Source organism: Camelus ferus, chromosome 29, assembly GCF_009834535.1.
Source record: "Camelus ferus isolate YT-003-E chromosome 29, BCGSAC_Cfer_1.0, whole genome shotgun sequence".
In the NCBI taxonomy this organism is placed as follows: domain Eukaryota; kingdom Metazoa; phylum Chordata; class Mammalia; order Artiodactyla; family Camelidae; genus Camelus; species Camelus ferus.
In genome coordinates this window covers 4,423,931-4,445,217 of record NC_045724.1, presented here as the reverse complement: position 1 = coordinate 4,445,217, position 21,287 = coordinate 4,423,931, and the positions used below count along the sequence as shown (strand labels likewise).

General features: G+C 42.2%; 1 protein-coding gene across 7 annotated transcripts in view; it reads left to right on the top strand.

Annotated features, from left to right (window-relative positions):
• The first annotated feature begins 321 nt into the window (after positions 1-321).
• E2F5 (E2F transcription factor 5) overlaps positions 322-21,287 on the top strand; it is a 28,566-nt gene continuing 7,600 nt past the window's right edge. For 5 of the 7 annotated variants that reach the window (XM_032470265.1, XM_032470264.1, XM_032470261.1 and 2 more), the window contains exons 1-3: positions 322-692; positions 20,032-20,141; positions 20,998-21,159. In XM_032470265.1, the coding sequence (XP_032326156.1) occupies positions 447-692; positions 20,032-20,141; positions 20,998-21,159 (518 nt within the window). In that variant the 5' untranslated portion in view covers positions 322-446. The remainder of the gene's footprint in view (positions 693-20,031; positions 20,142-20,997; positions 21,160-21,287) is intronic. The other 2 variants (XM_032470260.1, XM_032470259.1) reach the window with 1 other exon arrangement.

Here is a 21,287-nt window from a genome sequence, read left to right as displayed (position 1 = left end):
CTTTTCTGCTCGCGGCGTCGTTGCGGGAGGTCGCCGATCCTGGGGAGCAGCTCGAGTGCAGCCTGGGGACGAGCGTGAACTCCACCCACCCACGCGCCCCTCCTCCCCGCTCGCCCCTCCTTCCTACAGAAAAATGCGTTTCCAAGCAACGGTGGGTGGCGGCGTCACTTCCTGCCATTTAAACTCGGGTCCCCACCCCTCGCCGCCCCTTCTCCTGGCTTCCACTCCCCCTCCCCTCGGTCGTGGGCTCCCTTGTCGCGTCCCCGGGCTCGGGGAGGGGGCGGAGGCCGGGCGCGCCGAGCGGCCCCGAGGCCAGTGGGCTCCGCGCACCTGTTTGCGGGAGCCCGCGCCCCTTCGTCCCGCCTTCGGTCGGCCCGGCGGCGGCAGCGGCAGCGGCAGCGGCCGCTGCGGAGCCGACCCGGCAGGTGGCCGGGCGCGGGGACGCGATGGCGGCGGCGGAGCCCGCGAGCTCCGGGCAGCCGGCGCCGCAGGGGCAGGGGCAGGGACAGGGCCAGCGGCCGCAGCCGCCGCCGTCCCAGGCGCAGCCCCCGCCGCCGCCGCCCCCGCCGCCGCAGCCGCTCGGGGGCGGCGGGGGCGGCAGCAGCAGGCACGAGAAGAGCCTGGGGCTGCTCACCACCAAGTTCGTGTCGCTGCTGCAGGAGGCCAAGGACGGCGTCCTGGATCTCAAAGCGGTGAGCGCGGGAGGCGGGGAGGGGGCGGACTTCCGAGCTCGCGGCCTGCCCCGGGAAGCCCACCCCCTCGCCGCGTGGGTCGGGCGGCGCTGTGCGGACGCGCCCCGCGGGGACTGGGCCACCCGAGCGCAGGGGCCACGTGGCGGGCGCCCAGGCTCGGGGCGCCGGGATGGGGGAGGGCCGAGGGACCAGGCTGGCCCCGACCCGCCGCGTAACCAATGGGGCCCTGCGCGGCGCGGGGCTCTCGACAAAGAGCCCAGGAGCTCGAGCGCGCCCGCGTGGCTTCTGTCTCGGGCGCGGGGACCCGAGGGCGACCGAATCCTTGCTGCCTGCCCTGAGTCCACCTGTGGCAGAGACGCAGAGGGTATCCGGGCCCTCTGCCCGGAGACCACCTCAGGATTGAGTTTGCCGTTGGGAATTGGTGCTTTTAGTAGGCGATTCTGCGTTTCCGTTGTTGAAAGTAAACAAACAAACAAAACCCGGTTTTGCCACCTCTTCCGGATGAAACAAGTGAAAAAAGTGAACTCTTCACAGCCCACCCGCTTAAAATAATAATAGTTAAAAGAAAAACAAAATCCCTCTTCTATATGCGCTTCTTTTCATCATCCTGAATAATTAAGAGGGATATTTGATTTGTAACTTAATTTGGTACCTGATACAGATTTCTAAAAGTGAGATTTGTCATCACGAGAGATGTTTTGTAACTTTCACCCAGAGATGGAAGTGCTCGGTAAACTCTCTCCTATTTTATGAGGCCGTGTCTTTTACTGCAGTTCAGAATTTTCAAACAACAACACGCATCAAAAGCTGTTCGGTTAAACAGTATCACTTAACCGTTCGAGGCAGGATTTGGAACGATTCCACCGCGCTGAGGAACAAGAGAACGCGATCACTTGAATTAAAATTAAGCCAGCACACCAAGTTTAGGGACTAAAGCTTTAAAAACAAGCAAAAATTGCTGGCGAGTTAGTAGTCACTGCGGACCGCTCCTAGGCGTTACCCCTAAATCTGGGCTTACACTGAGGCTTGGTGACGGCACCTAGGGGAGTGCCGGGACTCCCTTAGCCAGCTTGAGAGTGACTGCAGGCTGGAGGCTATGCTTAGAGTAAGCAAAGCAGGAGAGCATCTTCTGGTACTCCCTGACCCAAGGCTCACAGAAGCCAACTTGATGTTCTCTGCCAGGGGCCATCCTCTGGGTGTAACCCAGGAGGCGAGGTATGTCTTCGAATGCTCTCTCCTTTCCCCGGGTGTGGTAGGTTGTTCAGTAAGTGATCGTTGAATTTATCTGACTTGTTCTGTTTTATCCAAATGAGACAAGATGCACATATTTTGCATTTGGAGAAGTAGTTTCTACTATCTCTTTTAGAAGTGTTATTCCTGGAATTTTCCCACACCTTTGGAAATTCTTGTTCTTTTTCCCCCACAGATCTTTTTTTTTTTTTTTTATACCTCCCTCTTCCTAAAAGTGCTTTATGGCGTATGCATATGTAGTAGTTAAAATGTTATTAACTAAAATGGATTCTGTTTAAAGTCATGAGGTCCTCAGTGAAAGCCAGGGATGCTACAAAACATAGCTTGCAAACTGCTGTTCGGAATCTACAAGTTCATTTGTACCTGTGACTTCTAAAGGACTCAGGGAAGTTCGGGGTTTTCCAGATAAAACTGAACTCCAAGGGCTGGCTGTGGGGGCTTCTCCTGAAACTTGGCTTTGAAATATAATGGAACTTTGCCCTGGGTTTCCCCTAAATTCTTTTGTCTTTCTCCTGTTTCATCTGTGGCCAGATTTTGCACTCTAGGAGTCCCAGAGGCGGTGAATGGCAAGTGGAGTTTAATATTTCATAACAACATTGTCTCATTCATCCTGGAACTTTACTAAAAATTCAAAGGTTTTTGCAGTAATATTAGGTCTCGTTGTATTAATGACTTTTTACTCATAGAGAACGGTTTTTCACATGTATATGAATATATATTTTATTTATTTACATGTATTTATTTATATCTGTGTAAAATCTTATGTTGTAAAAATCTTATATTGGAATCTTTCCAGTGGTGTTTCTTTTCTTTTTTTATCGGCTATTCTTAAGAGTTTATTGTTTTATATTATGAAATAGCAGTCCTATATGAGAATTTACAGTTTATATAATCCAATGACGTTTCTTATTGTGCACCATAGTAAAAGATCATTCAGACTTTTTTGACAGAATATGTTGAGGATGGAAACAAATACTGACAATTATAAAGTTCCTCTAATTTGAAATTATTTAAAAAATCACAGTTTTTCTTAGATTCTTACTTGGGGGTGGTGTATTTCAGCCTAAGTTATCAGTACTTTTGAGGTATACACTTGACCTTTTTTAAGAAGCAGTTAATGAAATGTCATTTTTGTGACTATCGTGAATATAAAACATTATACCAACCTTCACATCCAAGTATCTTAGATATCCATAAAATATCCAAACTACATAGATGCTGTTTCTTTTCTAACTTATGACACATTCTACTGGAGAGTAAGAACGTGATGTTGTATCTTAGTGACGAATTTCTTCTTGGTAATTTTACTAATTGAGGACATAGCTTAACAAAGCAAACAACTTCTAATAAAGCTGCTTTAGTGTAATTTAACAGGAGGAAATAGAAACATCTTGAAAGAGATTTGAGAAACTTATTCAGTATCTTCCTCCTACACCCCCACTGTATAGTTTACATTACAATATCATTTACAGTAGCAGGAGTGGGGGAGTTACTATCTCTTTATTCCAGGAAGATGACAGGTTATGTCACGGTCCTTTCTAGTGATGGGGTCTGCCAGCTTGTGCTGTTAACAGCCAACGTTTGTTGAGAGCTTACATCTATTAACTGATTTTACATCTATTTTACATTCTGTTAACTAATTTTATCCTCCTAACAGTGGAAATTTGGGGTTATCATTCCCTGTTTGAGAGATGAGAAAATTGATAGGTCAAATATCTTGTCCAGTGTCACACTGTAGAAAGTAACAGAGCTGTGACTTGAGACTAGACCATTTTTTTTCTTATTCTCTGTGCTTTAGTGCCTTTCAGTATTCCTAAAAAATTTAACTTCTTATTTAAGCTTTTCATCTGTGTGAGGGCATGGAATCTTTCTTGTAAAGATAATTTTTGTACCTCTACTCATGCTGGAAGAGAGAGTATTGAGCCCCTGCACTGAAAATGAGGACATCGATGGCAAATTCCATATTTTATCACAAATTATACTAGGGTTCTGTTTTTCCGAAACTAACAATTCTAAGAGGTTAGGACAGTTATGACTGTCTAGACATTGTTTTGAAAATTCCTGTTAATTTATAACTGAGTTTCTCTATTTTACTTGCCACTTTGATGCCTAGACATTGTTTTGAAAATTCCTATTAATTTATAACTGAGTTTCTCTATTTTATTTGCCACTTTAATGCCACCTTAAACTTTTCAAAGTATGGTCAAGATTGCTTATCTCACTTTTTTATAATTGTTTCAGTTATAAATCACCTGAATGATACCTGGATTAATATGATAAAATATTTATGGTGTTTCTAATCTCACAGATCCCTGAGATTATACCCATTTATGTTTAGCTGATTAATACAAACCCTGGAAGAGATAAATATTTTAATCTAAAGCCTTAGTTTGTGACACTGAGCAAAGATTTGATATTGCAGCTAAAAGTAAGACTTACCCTAAGGAGCGAGATCTGGGTAGGACGACCAGAACTTTAGTGCGTGCTTAAAACTTCTCGGGGCAGTTTCACTTCTGAGTATATAGCCCCAGAGAATTGAAAGCAGGGTCTTGAACAGATACTTGTACACCCAGGTTCATAGCAGCGTTAACTACAATAGCTGAAATGTGGATACAACCCAAAGGGTCCATCAACCAATGAGTGGATATGCAAAATGTGGCCTGTACATATAATGGAAGATTATTCAGCCTCAAAAAGAAAGGAAATTCTGGTACATGCATAGATGAACCCTGAATACCTTAAGCTAGTACCTGAAAGACAAGTGCTGTATGATTCCACTTACATGAAGTAACCAGAGCGGTCAAGTTCGTAGAGACAGACAGTAGAACAGGGGTTGCTGGGGGAGGGGACGCTGGGAAGCTGTGGCTTCGTGCGCGTTATGGGCTGAATTGTGTTCCCTCAAAATCCACATGGTAGCCCCCAGAACCTCAGTGTGACTGTGTTTGGAGATAGGGACTTCAAAGAGGTGACTCAGGTTATGTAAAACAAGGCCGTTAGGATGGGTGAGCACTAAACCACTCTGGCTGGTGTCCTTGTTAGAAGAGGAAATTTGGACCCACAGACACCAGGGATGCCTACACACAGAGAAAAGCCCGTGTGAGGACACAGCGAGACGGAGACCATCTGCAAGCCAAGGAGAGAGGCTTCAGAAGAAATCAAACTCACCAACACCTTGATCTTGGACTTCAAGCCAACAAAACTTTGAGAAAATAAATTTCTGTTGTTTGAACCACCCAGTCTGTGGTACTTTTGTTATGGCAGCCCAAGCAAACTAATACTGTGGGTACGGAGTTTCAGTTTTGCAAGATGAGAAGAGTCCTGGAGATCGATTGCACGACAGTGTGTATGTACGTAAAACCACTGAATTGTACACATAAAAATGGCTAAGTTGGAAATTTTATGTATTGTGTAATTTACTGAGGTTAAAAAAATAGGGAAAAAAATCTTGCAACAGTTCTAGTTACATACCTAATACAATGGCGAAAAATCCAAAATACTGACGCCACCAAGTGCTGACTCGAGCATGGAGCATCAGGAACTCTCGTTCACTGCTGGGGGGATGCAGAACATTATAGCAGTTTCTTAAAAAACTGAGCATACTTTTACTATACCATCCAGCTATCACCCTAGTTGATATTTACCCAAATGATTTGAAAACTTACGTTCACACAAAAACCTGCACACGGATGTTCATAGCACCTTTATTCATAACTGCCAAAACTTAGAAGCAACCAAGATGTTCTTCAGTGGGTGAATGAATAAATAAGCTGTGGTACGTCCAGAGAATGGAATACTATTCAGCACTGAAAAATGAGTTGTCACCATGAAAAGGTGGAGGAACCTTAAATGCATATTGCTAAGTGAGAGAAGCCAATCTGGAAAGGCTACACACTATGTAATTCCTACGATGTAACATTCTGGAAAAGGCAAAACTATAGAGATAGTGAAAGATCAGTGGTTGCCAGGGTTTGGGGAGTGGGAGAGATGAACAGGTGGAACCCAGAGGATGTTTAGGGCAGTGAAACAATTTCATACGATACTGAAATAGTGGGTACATGCCATAATACATTCATTAAAACCTATAGGATGTACAACACCTATGTTGTACATATATGTACAAAATGTACATATGTACATTTTGATATGTCACTGTAGGTTCATCACTTGTAGTGAATGTGCCACTCTGGTGGGGGATGTTGATAGTGGAGGAGGCTATGCATGGGTGGGGGCAGGGGGCATATGGGAAATCTCTGTATTTTTGCTCAATTTTCCCATGAACCTCAAGCTACTCTAAAAAATAACTATTAAAAATGCATATATAAAGCTTCCCTGGATATATCAATTCCAGGGTCTAACTAATAACCATCTATTAAATGCAAGATGCTTGGCTAAATGGAAAAAGACAATTCTCAGGAGACTGAAGGTTGAAGACACTAATAAAAATGATTACTACTAGCTATTACTAAGTGATTGGCCAGATGCTTTGCTTGCATTAGGGCATTCCATCCTTGTAAGAGAACTGTAAGGGAGATATTATAGCTCCATTTTGCAGATTAGGAAGTTGAGGCTTAATGAGGTTAATTGGTTACAGCTAATATCCACGGTAAAGGAGCTAAGAACCCAGATAGTCTGGTGTCAGAATTGATGCTGTGCTAAGCAAAGTGTCCCTACTTCCGAAGTTTTGGTTATAATGTAAAGAACAGGTTTTTCTAGAGAATAACAGAAGAGAACAAGAAAAGAAGCCAGCCAGCCATGTCGTTTATGAGTTCTGGGATAGGATAAATGGGCGTATAGCTGAGACAGTGCTAATGAGTTCTAGGTCTTCATTCTGCCGCTTACCAGCAGCGTGTCTTGGTCATGGCCCATTTCCTTTCTATCTAACAGTACTTCTCAGTGTGTAGACCAAAGGTCAGATGCCGCAGCATCTGGATCTGTAGAAAAATACGGATTCTAATGTCAGACCTGGGAGGGAGGGTCCTGTAGGACAGGGAAGGTGAACAGATGCTCCAGGAGATTTTGATACCTACTTCTGAGAACTGTGGGATGAAGCTCTCCTGCCCTCCTTTTTCAATCTTAACCATTCACGAATCAAAAAGAACGGTTCTGGGGGTAGAAGGTGTTCATGTCCAACAAAGCTGACCCTTTGGGAGCTCAGTAAGATTGAGGAGAGCTACTCTTGAGAAAATGTTAGAGGTTAGGGAGGGAAGAAGTTCCCCTTTGATGTGCTCTGGGATGGTCTCTGCTCATGGCTGAGATGTAGCTTGTTAACAGCTTTTAAATCTTGCATTACTAAGTAAGGGACCTCATTTCTCCTGCAAGTGAGTCAGCTTTGAGAGTTATTTCTATAATGGAATAAATTAAAATCCACTTTTACAGTAAAATTCCATTTTATTCTACTTATGGGGGATAGGAAAATTAAAGGCTCTTAAATTTCGGATTTAATTTTTAAAAAGAGCAAGATCAGGGCAACTATAGTTGAATCTTCATTTGTTCTGATGAATATGTTATTGAGGCTTTAAAGGTAAGGTAACTGACTAGAAATACACTGAGTTGCTATCTCACTTAACGGGAAAAAAAAGCACACACACAGAGCTTAAAAAATCCAGAAAAAAAAAAACCATGAGAGCATAATACACAGAAAACATCAAACGAGTAATCATTGCAACCTGTTAGTTTCTCCAGTATGTGCATGTATTTGACTCCTTTTTCTTTTGAATAAGGTTGTTTAGATGAAAAAACCTCAAGCATCTCATGTCTACCAGTAAACCACCAACAGAAAAGAACTCAAAAGTTTTAAATTAAGATACCCCAGACAAAGGGAAAGAGAAAAATCGGGAGTGAAAGTACTAATTTCCAGATAAAGCCTACCTTAACGTCAAGTGCACTCAGTGGTGTAAACTGATCTTATAAGAATGAGATTATAATCCACGGATGAATCATGAGAGTCAATGTTTAAGTAAGAGTTCCTCTCAGTGTGGATCACGTATACATTTGTCTGGATGTGTGTGTATCATGTTATGCCATTTCTTCCATATAGTAAGTATGCTATGGTAAGTATTTCTTATAAAAGAAAAAATTTATTAGAAATAAGAAATTAGCATGGTAAGCATTTCTTATAAAATTTTTTTTAATGATTTTGACTTTCCCCAATTATTCCTCCATGGGTCTTCCTTTATGTCTTAAACTTAATGTTTGTCAAAGAGAGGATTTTTTTTTCTGATTTATCTTATTAAACTTAAAGCATATTTACTGAAGTAACATACAACTAATAGAAAACTTAGAAAAAGATTAATATAGTCCAGAATTAAAGTTACCCAGTATGCCTCCACTGCAAGAGAGCCACTATTGTCAATTTTCAACATTTCCCCAATTTGTTACGCCTTTTTATAGCTGAGATCAACCTTTTATTTTCCCAAATTATAAGCTAAATTGTGACGGCCTCCACTTACATCTATATTACCCAGAATTAACTATTGTATATAAGTTGTTTCAAGGGGTTTTTTCCATCTCATTCAGCAAATAGAAGTTACCCAGGGTGTGTCATAGCCCCGCCCTTTAGTAGCTTACAGCTTGTGGGGCTTGTGGGGCAGAGCGAAGCATGGGACTTGGACTCGGGATGTGGGGGCACTTGCTGAGCCCTGGGGACGTGATGTGAGAGCCATTGAAGGCTTCAGGGAGCAGGTGAGAGATGAGCTGGGGGCTGAGGGACTCAAAAAGTAGTTGACATTGATATATGTAAAATTTAAGAATTTAAAGTCATGGTGCAACTCTGCTTAGAAGAACATCCCGTGCCTTGCAGGACCCTGCTTCACCTGGGCATCCTTCCCCCTCTGCTCATTCTAGTGCACTCGCCCCTGCACCCCTTCCATGGCTCCGGTCCTGCGGGCCTTCCAGCACCCTCCCCTGCCCTCTCCTCTCCTCCTTAGGGCTGCTGCAAAGGCCTTTCCCTCTGCCTAGAGCACATTTTCTCTCTCTCACACACACACACACACACACACACACACACTCAACTCACTCACTCACTTGGCTGCTCATTTCTCTAAACCCTCCAGTCTCAGTTTACACACTTCTTCGTCCCAGCTGCTGTGGAGGGTAGAAGATGGCTCCTGAAAAATCCCCGAGGGCTAATTCCCAGGACCCAGGACTATGTTCAGTTATGTGACGAAGGGGAGTGAAGGTTCAAGTTGCTAATCAGCCCATGTTAAGATGGGGAGATTTTTCTGGGTTATGTAGCTGAGCGCACTGGTAGTTACAAGGGTCTTTAAAAGTGGAGGAAGGAAGCGGGAGAGAGGGAACCAGAGCGATGGCAGCGTGAGAAGGACTCAGCCAGACCGCTGCTGGAGGAAGGGAGCCACCAGCCAAGGGATGCTGCCGACTCTGGAAGCTGGAGCCAGAGTCTTCCCTGGAGCATCCGGAAGGAACGCACCCTTCCCTTGGCTCTAGCTCAGTGAGACTGATTTTCACTTCTGATTTACATAACTGTAAGGTAATAAATTTGAGTTGTTTCAAGTCACTGATTTTGTGATAATTTTTGACAGCGGTAATAGAAAACTGATAAAGATGCATTTCCTAACTCTTCCCCTTAATCTAAAGTGGCTAAAATTGGTTCCCGTTTATTCTTTCTCAGGAACCTCTTCTTTTCCTTAATACCCCTTATCAAACTATGGGATTATTTCTGCATTTCCCTCTAGACCAAGGGCTCTGTGGGGCCAGGGACTGTCTTTGGGGTCATCAGTAGTGATCCAGCCAGTCCACTGTAAACTTTCAACAAACAGAATGGATGTGATCAGATCTGAATTAGGTGAAAAGGCCTTCCCAGCAAGGCAGCAAGTGCTAGAGCCAAGAGGCCAGAGAAAGAAATGGTGCATTGGAGAAGCTACAAATCCGATGACTTGGATTAGGAGAATGACTGTGTTGCGGGCAAGGTCACAGGCCTGAACGAGGTGGAGGCAGTGAAGTGTAAATAAAGGGAGAGATCAGTGATGTTGCACTGCAGAGGTGGCCGAACCTGGGTGCTGAGGCTGTGGGAGGAGGCATGGGTGGCTGCCAAGTCAGTGGCCTGGTCGACTGGATGGATGGTGGTGACCTTCACGTAGAAGTTGTAAAAAAGAGGAAGAGGATCTGTAGGCAAGGTGAGCTCGGTCCTGGGTGTATCTGAGATACCTGTAGGCCACCCTTGAACACATATTCCTGTGGGAATTACGAATCTGGAGCCTAAAAAAAAGAGCAGGGCTACCGATTTGGAAATGATTGGTTTACGAAGTACGTAAGGGAGAAGGTTCCGATTAGAAAGAGGGGTAAGGATGGAACTCTGGCAAACAAACACTCATAGTTCAGGAGCAGCAGAGGAGGAGGAGACTGAGAAGGAGCAGCCTGAGACTCAGGAGGACCAGCCTGTGGCACTGCGGCCAGGGAACAGTGTTAGGAAGGAGGGAACCACCGTCAAGGGCTGCAGAGGATACAGCAAGGTTTTGTAGTATCCATTGGGTTCAGCACCAGAGGTCCAAGGCAACATTTTTGGCATTTAGACATTTTGAATGATTTCTGCTCTTAATAATCTGTGCCAAAGAATTACTCAAAGGATTATAAACATTTAAAGCCTTTAATGGATGTTACCAAATTGCTTTACAAAAAGGTGATGCTAATTTATTACCAGCCACCTCGCCACATCAAAAGTAGCGTAGAGTAGTGGTCAAAAGTGTGCACCCTGGGTTTACATCTGTGTTCAGTGGCCTTGGGCAAGTTACCGAGCTGCACTTTGCCCTTTTGTAAAAATGGTGACCAATAATAGTATCTGCCTCGTATGGTTATTAGGATAGGAGTTGCTAACGTGCGTCTTTACCTTTAAACAGTGCCTGGCACATAGTAGTGCTGTTTCCAAGTGTTTGTTAGATAAATGATGGAGAGAAGATGAATCAAAGTTGGGGATTCTGATGTTTTCATGCTCTACAAATTTGAAAGGTGATAAATAATGGTATCTTTATTTTTTTAGTCAGTTTTAGAAAGCTGTTTCTATATAAACTTTATATATGAAGTTGTTACATACAAAAAGTGTAATTTACACACATTAAGGGCTCCCATTTAAGTGCGTAGTTCAGTGAGTTTTGACAAATGCTTGTCCCTGTAACCCCCACCACAAGATGCAGAGCACTTCCATCAGCCCAGACAGCTCCCTTTTGCCTTCTCCCAGCCAATCCCCAGCCTCCCTGACTCCCAAGCAACCACCGTGGCTCTGTTTTCTTCTCCATGAACTTAAAGGAGCTTTTCTAGAGCTTTGTGTGTTTGCGCTCACACAGTACATACTCTGGGGTTAGCTGTCTTCACTCAGCATGAGGTTTTGGAGATTCACGCGCGTTGTACCTGTACCAGTAGTTCATTCTTTTCTGCCCCTGCTCGGCATTTCATCCTGTGGACATACTGCACTTTGCTTATCCATCCCCCTGCTGCTCCCAATTTGGGGCGCTTCTAAATATTCAGGCACCAATCTTAATGTAATAAACGAACGTATGCTTTTGTTATTTGAGTTTTCATTTCTTTATTATTCTTTCATTAACTCATTAAAAGTTTGAAAACCTTCTCAAGAATGTTCAGTTTTTTGGTGTGAAATTTATCTTTTGTCCATGTTTGAGTTCATGGTCCTCATGTTTTCTTTTATACGAGTTTTAATTATTGAGATAGTCACATCTTTATCGTTTCATTTTTATTCCTTCTTGGCTTTTTTAGAAGCTCCCGGTGAAGGAAATTTTTGACACTTGGGTGTAGATAACATGTGCATGAGTGTGTGTGTGTTTGAGACAGAGATGCCCCAGTTATTTCGGGGGATTTAATCAGTTTTCAGAACAGGTTGCTGGTTACAGTTATGAAGGAAGCAAACATGAAAAGTGAGTTTTACTCAGTCCTGTTTCACATTTACTGGAACCCCTTGGCGATGTTTTAGATTTATTTTAAAATCCGTGTCTGACTAGTATATCCTTCTGGAATATGACGAGTGTAAGTATTCTGAAACCGTTGTTTATCTTTTAGATAATGAGACTTTTGTCCATAGCGGAGTTTTCTGATTAGCAAAGGGTTTATGCCTGTTAATAACATTATTTCTTATAAAAGAACATCAAACCATTTGGATTTGAGAGATTTCCCAAATACATCGCACCTGTCTTTATCTTCTTAAATGGAAAACATCGGGCTTGGTTTTACTCTTTTGGTAACTCAAGATCGTCATGATGAGTATTATTTTTTGTGTTCTTTGGAGGTGATAACCTCAAAGCCTTTCTAAGTATATTGGATCACTTCTGTGTCCAATGGCCTCAGCTGTGCCTGCTTTATGAGTTTTTTTTATCGTTTCTGTAATTTCTACTCTGTCCCCTGATGGCTGCGGAGGTACCTCCCCAGTGTCCCAGACGGTGCATCCAATTCTCTTGTGGACTTTGAAATTAAATAGCCCCATTGTTAGGAATCACATGAAAGAGGAGTAAATAGGATCCAAATGGGGCGAACTCTTGAAGTAGTAAAATACACCTTCTTTTATCTAGTTTTACTTTTCAGAAGTCCCTTTTCCTACTTCATTGTGCTTGACTGTGTTCTGAAGTGTTAACGTTAGTGAGTTACACCAGATAAGTAGGGGTTCTCTGTTATGTTCCATGATACACCTTTCAGAGAATGTTTTCTTAACTCCTTTAGGGAAGAAATTGGATCAATGATAGTTATAATGGTTAGTAATGATTGTCATACTTATGATGTGCCGGGCACTCTTCTGAGTGTTTAAAATATATTCATTTAATCTTCACAACAACAGTATCTGTTACATAACAGTTCTCTTACATGCTAGCCCATGTACCTAACTTCTGTGCCGGACCACCATCAGGATGATGGGAAATGTGCAGATACAGATCCCAGTGGTAGAATAGCAGATGCATGCTCAATTTTGCTCCTGTTCTAAAAACTTAACACTTAGGAGAAGAGAATTCCAAAGCCTGCAGTTAAGGATTTAGGCAAACAATCTCTAGAGCTTGCATTGAATGGTTTTGAGAGTTTCAGCAGGCTTTCTCTGCTTCGATAGATACTTCATCACATTTCTCTTGGGAAATCTTTGGTGGCTTGAGTAAGAGTAAAAATGAAGTTAGTTTTTTTTTTTTTTTAAAGCTTATGTAGAGTTTAATAACATTTTAAAAAATTAGAACAAATTTAAATCTTATACATCTAAAATTTCGAATGTAGTGGCAGTTTGGGGTAGTGAAAACACTGCAGATTTTTTTTTAGGAGAGTTCTTTGGGGAGAAGGTTGCTGATTGGGAATGAAAACATTTGTATGCTTAGTGCTCCTTCTGGAGGGAGTCCTTGTACCTCTAAGGTAAATTATTTGTTTGGTGGGATTTAATTTCCTTACTGATTTAATGTCTCCAACAGACCCACTGAAAGCACACAGCAGCCTCCATCAGGAACTCTGCTTTTTGCCCCTACCTTCAGTAATCTCTCTTTTTTCAGTCTCTTATAACACTTTATCTCTACTTTATGGGACTATTTCATTTTTTTAACCTCATTCTGCTAGGTGTTAGCTGTAATCCTGAAGCCTTAGATATGTTTACATTTTCTTTATTAATGCTTATTATTTTTGAATAAATAAATAAGTGAAAATGAAGACCTTTCTGCTTTTTCAGGCCATATAATACACTCTGGATGAAACCACCTGCAGACTGGTGGTATTCGAATTGCTTTTCAGGGGAGTAATATAGCTCGAGAACTTTTGACTATTCACCACATATATTTAAAGTCTTTTAAGATTATAGAAGCCCACTGGAAAATGTTTTGCCACAAATTTATTTCATGAATATGTAATTAATGCCAGATTCCACCTGATTATTCATTAGCTTTCTGAGTCTGTTTCCTATAAAACAGGGAGAATGATGCCTACTTTACAAAGCAACTGTGAGCATTAAATTAGGCAACATCTGTGAAAGATCCTGTTACACAATTAACCCATTACTGGATTATAAGTGGTTCTTCTTAACTGTGGGTTGAAATCAAACATTCTTCGTATTAATTATCTTTAATAGTGTCTGAAATTAGCTAGTAATCTTATCATGAGATAAATCAATGTCAGTATACTGTGAAGCACAGTTGAAAATGAGTTCACTCAGTTTTATAAAAATTCTCACTGAAGTATTTTAGAGGCAATCTTGGTGCATCACTTAGGGTCTCTCTGCCTTATTTTCAGCATCTCATCACTTGTGCCTGTATATATAACTAATTGATGTTTTGTAGTGTTTCTGTTGCACAGTTTTGATTGTTTTTGTTTTGTTTTGTTTTTTGGATCTGGCCCTCTCGCTGTAATGTTAGTCTCTGAAGCGCAGTAGCTAAGACATTGAGTGCACATGTTGACAGCTGTGGTCCTGGAAGAGAGTAGAGGACCTGCTTCCCAGCTGGAGAACCTGAAAGACAGGATGTTTCCATAGTTACAGTGTTTACGTCAGCCTTTTTGAATGCAGCATCGGAAGAACACCCTTGAGCAAATGAGCCACAGCTAATCCTAACCCAAATAAAGCCACCGCGTAATCTCTCTCCCTCTCAGAGTTAACTCTGGGTTTTAGTGGACTCGTTTGTTAAGGTGGAGGGGTGGGGCCAGAACGTTCTTAAAGCCCTTTTTAGCACTTTGATCTGCTCTCTCAGCTCTCCTGGTTTTTTGCCTGTCTTGCTCACCTCTTAAAATCATCACAGGCTTTAATTTTGTTCTACCTCTAGACATCACATTTTGTGCACCGTTGATGACATATTTTTCAGAAAAGGGTTTACTATTTATAGAGGAGATCTATGTCTTTCAGAGAGTTATGTTTATTTGATTTTCCTGAGAAATTAGATGCTTCCCAGATGGCTGTGTAGGTCAGGTCCTATAATAGTAAATGTAACTTTTTTTTTTAATTGAAGTATAGTCAGTTACAATGTGTCAATTTCTGGTATACAGCATAACGTTTCAGTTATATGTATACATAACATACATACCTTCTCATATTCTTTTTCATTATAGTTTACTATAAGATACTTAGTATATTTCCTGTGCTATACAGAAGAAACTTGTGTGTTTTTAAAATCTATTTTATGTGTAGTAGTTAATATTTGCAAACCTCAAACTCTCAGTTTATCCCTTCCCACCTCCTTTCCCGTCGGTAACCATAAGTTTGTTTAAATGTAACCTTTTAAAGTAAACTGGATGCCTACACATGTGCATGTATTCGACAGCTACAGTGCCAGCCCGGGAGGAGGATGTACATGTGTTCTGCGCCTGCCCCTTGTCAGCACCCAGGCCGATCTGCAGGGCTGCAGGAAAGTGCACAGTGAGGCTGACGGCTCTCACTTGAAATGCACAGCTTCATCTGGACCAGTGGTGGGGTCCAGCATTCCTTCTACACGACTTGCTCTCTGTCTCTCCTGGATGAGGAGTTCCCACTTTCTCCTCTTTTCTCAGCTGCTAACCGCCTCTACCCCCTCCACTGATAAGAAAATAAAAAGCAACCAGGAGGAAGTATCTAACTTCTCCCCTTACTTGTCTACTATCATGCCTACACCTGCGCTGGGCACTCTGCTGCGCTTTAATTATTTTGGAGAGGGAGGTAGGAGGAGGTAATTAGGCTTATTTATTTATTAAAAAAATTTTGTTTTTAAATGAAGGTACCGGGGGTTGAACCCAGGATCCCATGCCTGCTAATAAGCACATGCTTTACCACTGAGCTATACCACTGCCCGCTGAGCTTCAATCATTAATATGCCCTTTTATTATTCAAGGCCAATCTTCAGCTTGTCTGATTCACAGCCCCTCTTGGACCTCTAGCTGTTTCTTTAGCGGTTGGCTCTTCTCTCTCCTGCGGCATGAATTCTCCCCCTTCCCCCTTCCCCAGTCATTCCTAACAGCAGACTCACATGTTGAAATAGCTTCATCTTTCAAAGAAAAAAGAAACGAAGAAGGGAAAAAAAAAAAAAAAAAAACTTCCTGGAGAGACCCCACAATTCCCTGTAGCTACTGCTGCATGTCTGTGTCCCTCTTTGCAGCAGAATTCTCCGAAAGAGCTGCCTACTCCAGCTTTCCTTCCACTCGGTCTTGGAATCTCTCTATTAAGGTTGCTCCTCTGCCTGAACAGTGCTGTCCAAGGTCACCCATGATCCTTCCAAAGACAAATCTACAGCTCAGGTCTTGGTGAATCAGTTCTCCCTGACAGCAGTACTTAACATGGTCGCTTTTTCTCACACTCTGCCCTTGGCTTCCCAGAGCCCACTCTTTCTACGTCTCTTAACTTCAGTGGCAGGTTGCCCCTCATTCTCCAGACCTTAAACACTGGCGTACCCCAGGGTCAGCCATTGGAATTTTCTCTTTCTATGCTCACCTCCTAGGTGAATCCAATGAGTTCCATGCTGTGTCCTAAAATGTCTTATTTACTGATGGCTACCTAATTTCTGTCTCCAGCATGGACCTCTCTCCCAGCCCGCATACCCACAGATCCAGTGGTCTTCTTGATTTCTCCCCTTGGATGTCAAAATATCCAAAGTTGAGTTCCTGATTTCCAGTGCCCCAAACCCGTTCCTCCTGCAGACTTCCTCACTCCAGGTGCTTTTGATTCCTTTCTCAGGAGCTGCTGCTGGCCCGACCGTCACACTTGATCCTGAATCTCACTATTTCTCACGACCTCCACAGCTACCCCTTCACCCAAGCCATGACCATCTCTTGAATGGATTATTGCCGGATGCTTCTCACTGACCCCCTTTCTTCTACCCAGAGGAGCCCAAGAGAACCTTTTAAAATACGGAGTCAGATCACCGTGTGCTCAAAGCCTTCCAGTGGCTTTGCATTTCCCTGGGAGTAAAAGCTGAAGTCTTTACAGCCTCCCGCAGGGCCGCAGAGATCTGGCCCCTTGCTGTCTTTTCCATGTTATTTATCATCTTTGTCTCCCTGTCTCCCAGTCTCTCTCTCCCCACTTCCTCCTCCATGTCCTTTCTCCCTCCTTTCATCACCCCCTCCCCCATTCTCCCTCTCAATCACTATTCTGGCCACAGTGGCCCGCCCGCCTCTCCTTGAAGGATCTGAGCTCTTTAAAGCCTTTGCACTTGCTGCTTCCGCCAGATGCTCACAGGAGTCACTTTTTTTTTTCAATATCATACAGAATAGTTTTATCGTCCTAAAAGTCTTCTGTGCTCCACCTATTCATCTATCCTTAACCCTGGTCTTTTTTTGTTTGTTTCTTTTTTTTGCCACAGGAGTCACTTTTTGCATTCAGTTCAATTGCCACCTTCTCTGAAAATCCTGTTAAGTATAGCACCTTCCTCCAAGCATTCCACCTAATGTAATTGTTTGTCCATTATTAACGCCCCTCCCCTATTTGAGGATGGGGACTTTGTTCTGTCCCTACTGTATTGTTGACCCAGAACGAGCCTGGCACACCATGAGTGCTGAGTGAATGGATGAACGTGGTGGTAATTCACTGTAGGATTTTATTAAGTCTGAAGGTCTTACGTGATAAAATGTCATAGAAATTTCACATGCAACTTTTAAAAACACTACAGAAAATACGGTAGGTCCATATACAGACAAACTCCTTACTCATGATGCCTTGTTTCAACCTGTGCTTGAAGATAAGGCTGTTACTTAGCACCATTAAGTATTAATTATGTAGCAGACATTGTGCTGAGATTATCCAGTTTAATTCCCCGCAATTCAGCACGTGTTATTATCCCGTTTGACAAAGAAAGGAAATGAGGCTTAAAGAGCATGAGGCCAGCTGAAGGTAGGAAGTGGCAGGTCTGGGATCGGATGGCGGCAGAAGCAAACTTCAGAACGATGGCTAGATGGCTTGGCTGCTAAAATAAAAGCCTCCCGGAGAGGAGTGGAAAGTGATACATGCGCGGTTCATGTTGGTCATTTATATGTTTATAAACTTAAATAGAAAAATATTTAAGAAAATGTTTCAGGGAAGGGTATAGCTAAGAGCAGAGGTCCTGGGTTCAATCCTCAGTACCTCCATTAAAATGAATAAATAAATAAATAAACCTAATTACCTCCCTCACTTCAAAAAATTAATTAAATCTATTTTTAAAACTGTTAAAAAAGTAAGCATGCAAATTAACAAAAAAATGAAGTTGAAAACTTAAATTTTTTTTTAAAAAGGAAAGAATGTTTAGTTTTGGAAATGAAGGGTTAACGTTTGTCATTGTTAAGCGGTATTATAAACGAGATGCTTTTGAAAAATTTTGAGCTGAAGGTGAGATCTCGTGGTTCTTTGCCCGATGACCTAGCTTAGTTCTGTGATGTGGTTCATAGATTCTAATTCCTACCCAGTGAGCTGTTGCTATGGTTGTAAAGGCTTTTGTGTGTGAGTCCAGTAAATTCCGGTAACACAGAGCTGGCTTGGAGTGCCCTGGGCTGCTGCTTCAGGGGAAAGGCATGAATTCACAACTTAAGATTTTTTTTTAATTGAAGTGTAGTCCATTACAATGTGTCAGTTTCTGGTGTGCAGCACAAGGTCCCAGTCATGCATATACATACATATATTCGTTTTCATTTTCTTTTTCATTATACGTTACTACAAGATGTAGAATATAGTTCCCTTAAGATTTGTACAGTTAAGTTTGCAGGTGACGATTGCTCTTCAGAAAGACAGCGTCCCACTCAAGAACAGAGACTCTGGCAAGGGAGATGACACAGGGAGGGAACTGCTAAGTCCCAGGGAAGAGGATACCAACGAAAGCACGCCTGAGCCTGTTTCTCATTTTCTGGTTTTCTAGACGAGATGCAGCCAAGCTCTAGTGAGACTTGGGGACTCCATCAGCCTCATGCTTTGGTTCTTCCTTCTCCCTGCCACTTCCCACTTGCTCTCCTGCTCCACTCTCTGGGGTATAAATCCCCTTCCCAAAGACCTGAGTGATGAGACAACAGTAATCTGGTATTTTGGGTAAGACATCAAACAGATCAATAGCACCGACATTTCACTTACAGGTTCCAAACGCCTGTGAAGTGAGCAGTTGCTGATGGTCACACTTGCTCCCCGTGGAAGGAAACAATATGCTGTCCTGGGTTTTTGTAGGAGGCACCTTTTTACAGAATCAAGAAAGTAGTGATGCCCTGGGGTAGCTGGTAGCTAATTATGTGAAGCTAAATCTTGTTCATTAATGTAGATAATGTGCTGAATATTGTCAGTAAGGACATTAATGGGCTTTTTCATGACTACCATGAATCTTAAAATGTGACTCCGCATTCAAGATTGTCTGTTGTCTAATCCACTCTGGAAAAAGGAGCTGCAAGGTAACCTCTTCTTTGAGGTTCTGTTCCATGGGGGGCACCAATGTCAAAAATGTGATTAAGAACTAATTAGAAGAACTCTACAGCATTCCTGAATTCATTCATGACATGACAGCATGAAACATTTTCATTGATTTTCTCTAATGTGAATGAAACTACCAAGCTTTGGTATTTACTAGTACACAACTTGTGCGATCGAATTTGATGGCTTGTTGCTTTTGTGCTTTGTGTTGGGATGGCGTGATTCATTCCTCTGTTTTCGTTGTGAATTTCAAAAAAGAAAAGAAAATGCAGACCACGTATTTCAAGGTATTACGTTGTGGGTATAATTCAGAATTTCCCCCCCCAAGGATCTTAACTTCATTATTTTAAAATTGCTGAGATATAATTTTTCAGAGTTTCTAAAATAATTGAGGGCTGTCTTTAGACAAGACTGTTTATGAACAGAGAAATAAGATCGGAGGTGACGGGGGCGGACAATTAGCAGCGCGTCTTCAGGATTAGCCCAGAAGGTGACGTGAAGTATTCTTACTGTGTTCCTTTATTTTTGTGGGCTTTGTGTCATGACCTCTTCGTTTTTCTTCCATTCCAACATCTGCTGGCTTTTACATGGAATCATTTCTTTGGTATTTTCAGTGTTTGAGAGTTGTTCTGCACATGCCCAGCTATTGTTCCCAAGCAACTGACTGGGTCAAATTTAGGATTGAGCTCTCATGCTGTGACCTTAATAACCATCCCTTTTTGGCTTTAAAATAGGACTTGTAATTGATTTCATTGTTCTTTGTTCTTCCTTTTTTTTTCCCCCCTAAAACAGGCTGCAGATACTTTGGCTGTGAGGCAAAAAAGAAGAATTTATGATATCACCAATGTCTTGGAAGGAATTGACCTAATTGAAAAAAAGTCAAAAAACAGTATACAGTGGAAGTAAGTCACAAACCAGTACTCTATGCTACCACCTTTATTTTTCTTCTCAGTGCCCTGTAAAATCTGATCTCACCATTTATCTCTCTGAGTCCTCTATTTCAACCTCTAGTCACACGAGGCCCCCCCTCATGTCCCTGGTCACACCTCTCTGGGCTTCTGTGTCACTCCTGTGTTGGGATGTCCCCTTGCCCTCTCTGCTGTTTAATTTACATTCTTAATATTCAAATATTTTCTCCGTCAGGCTGCTTCTTTGGTACACACTGCATACTGCTTTGTATTATTAATCCCTCTCTGCCTAAGTGTTTCTCTGTCCAACTAAAACAAACTCCTTGAAAACAGGAACTGTGTCTTACATGTAGGAATATGTACTTTATAAACAACAGTTAGTTGGAAAGCATGTCGTTTGTTAACTGTTGTGTGAATGTGACAAACACTTCCTGTTCCACAAAAATGTGTCCCCTTTGGCTTTGGTTTGTTTTAGCCCCAAACCCCACCAAAATAGTAAAAGTTTGTAATCTGTTTTACTAGCATCTCAGGCTACTTAGGGAGACTTCCAGGTGTGACTCTTCGGCTTTGACATGCTTTTGGTGCCTCAGTCACCAGCCTGACCTTCCAGATAGAACATACTGGGAATTTTTGTAACTTGGTTTGTTCTTGCCAATAAATTGTCTAAGGAAACATGTTCAGAGGTACGGGGTTTTCTATTTTCCAAGGGTTTTAATACTTGATGTTTAGAAAAGGGTAAAGATTTCTGTCTTGAATATGTTACTAATTAAGTGAGTTTTATTACTGCAAAAATTAAGTGATGCTAACCTGGGTCTGATACTGAGGATGTTAACTCTCATATGTTTTTAAGAGGTGTAGGTGCTGGCTGTAATACTAAAGAAGTCATAGACAGACTAAGATATCTTAAAGCTGAAATTGAAGATCTAGAACTGAAGGAAAGAGAACTTGATCAGCAGAAGTTGTGGCTACAGCAGAGCATCAAAAACGTGATGGACGACTCCGTTAATAACAGATATCCTTTTAAGTCAGTTGTACATACATATATAGCTGTGGAATATGTATTTATATAATACATGCTTTCAGTCTGAAGATCAGTTACTTTATCCTAGTATTTTTAGAGAGTTCAGTTTTGCAGGTGAA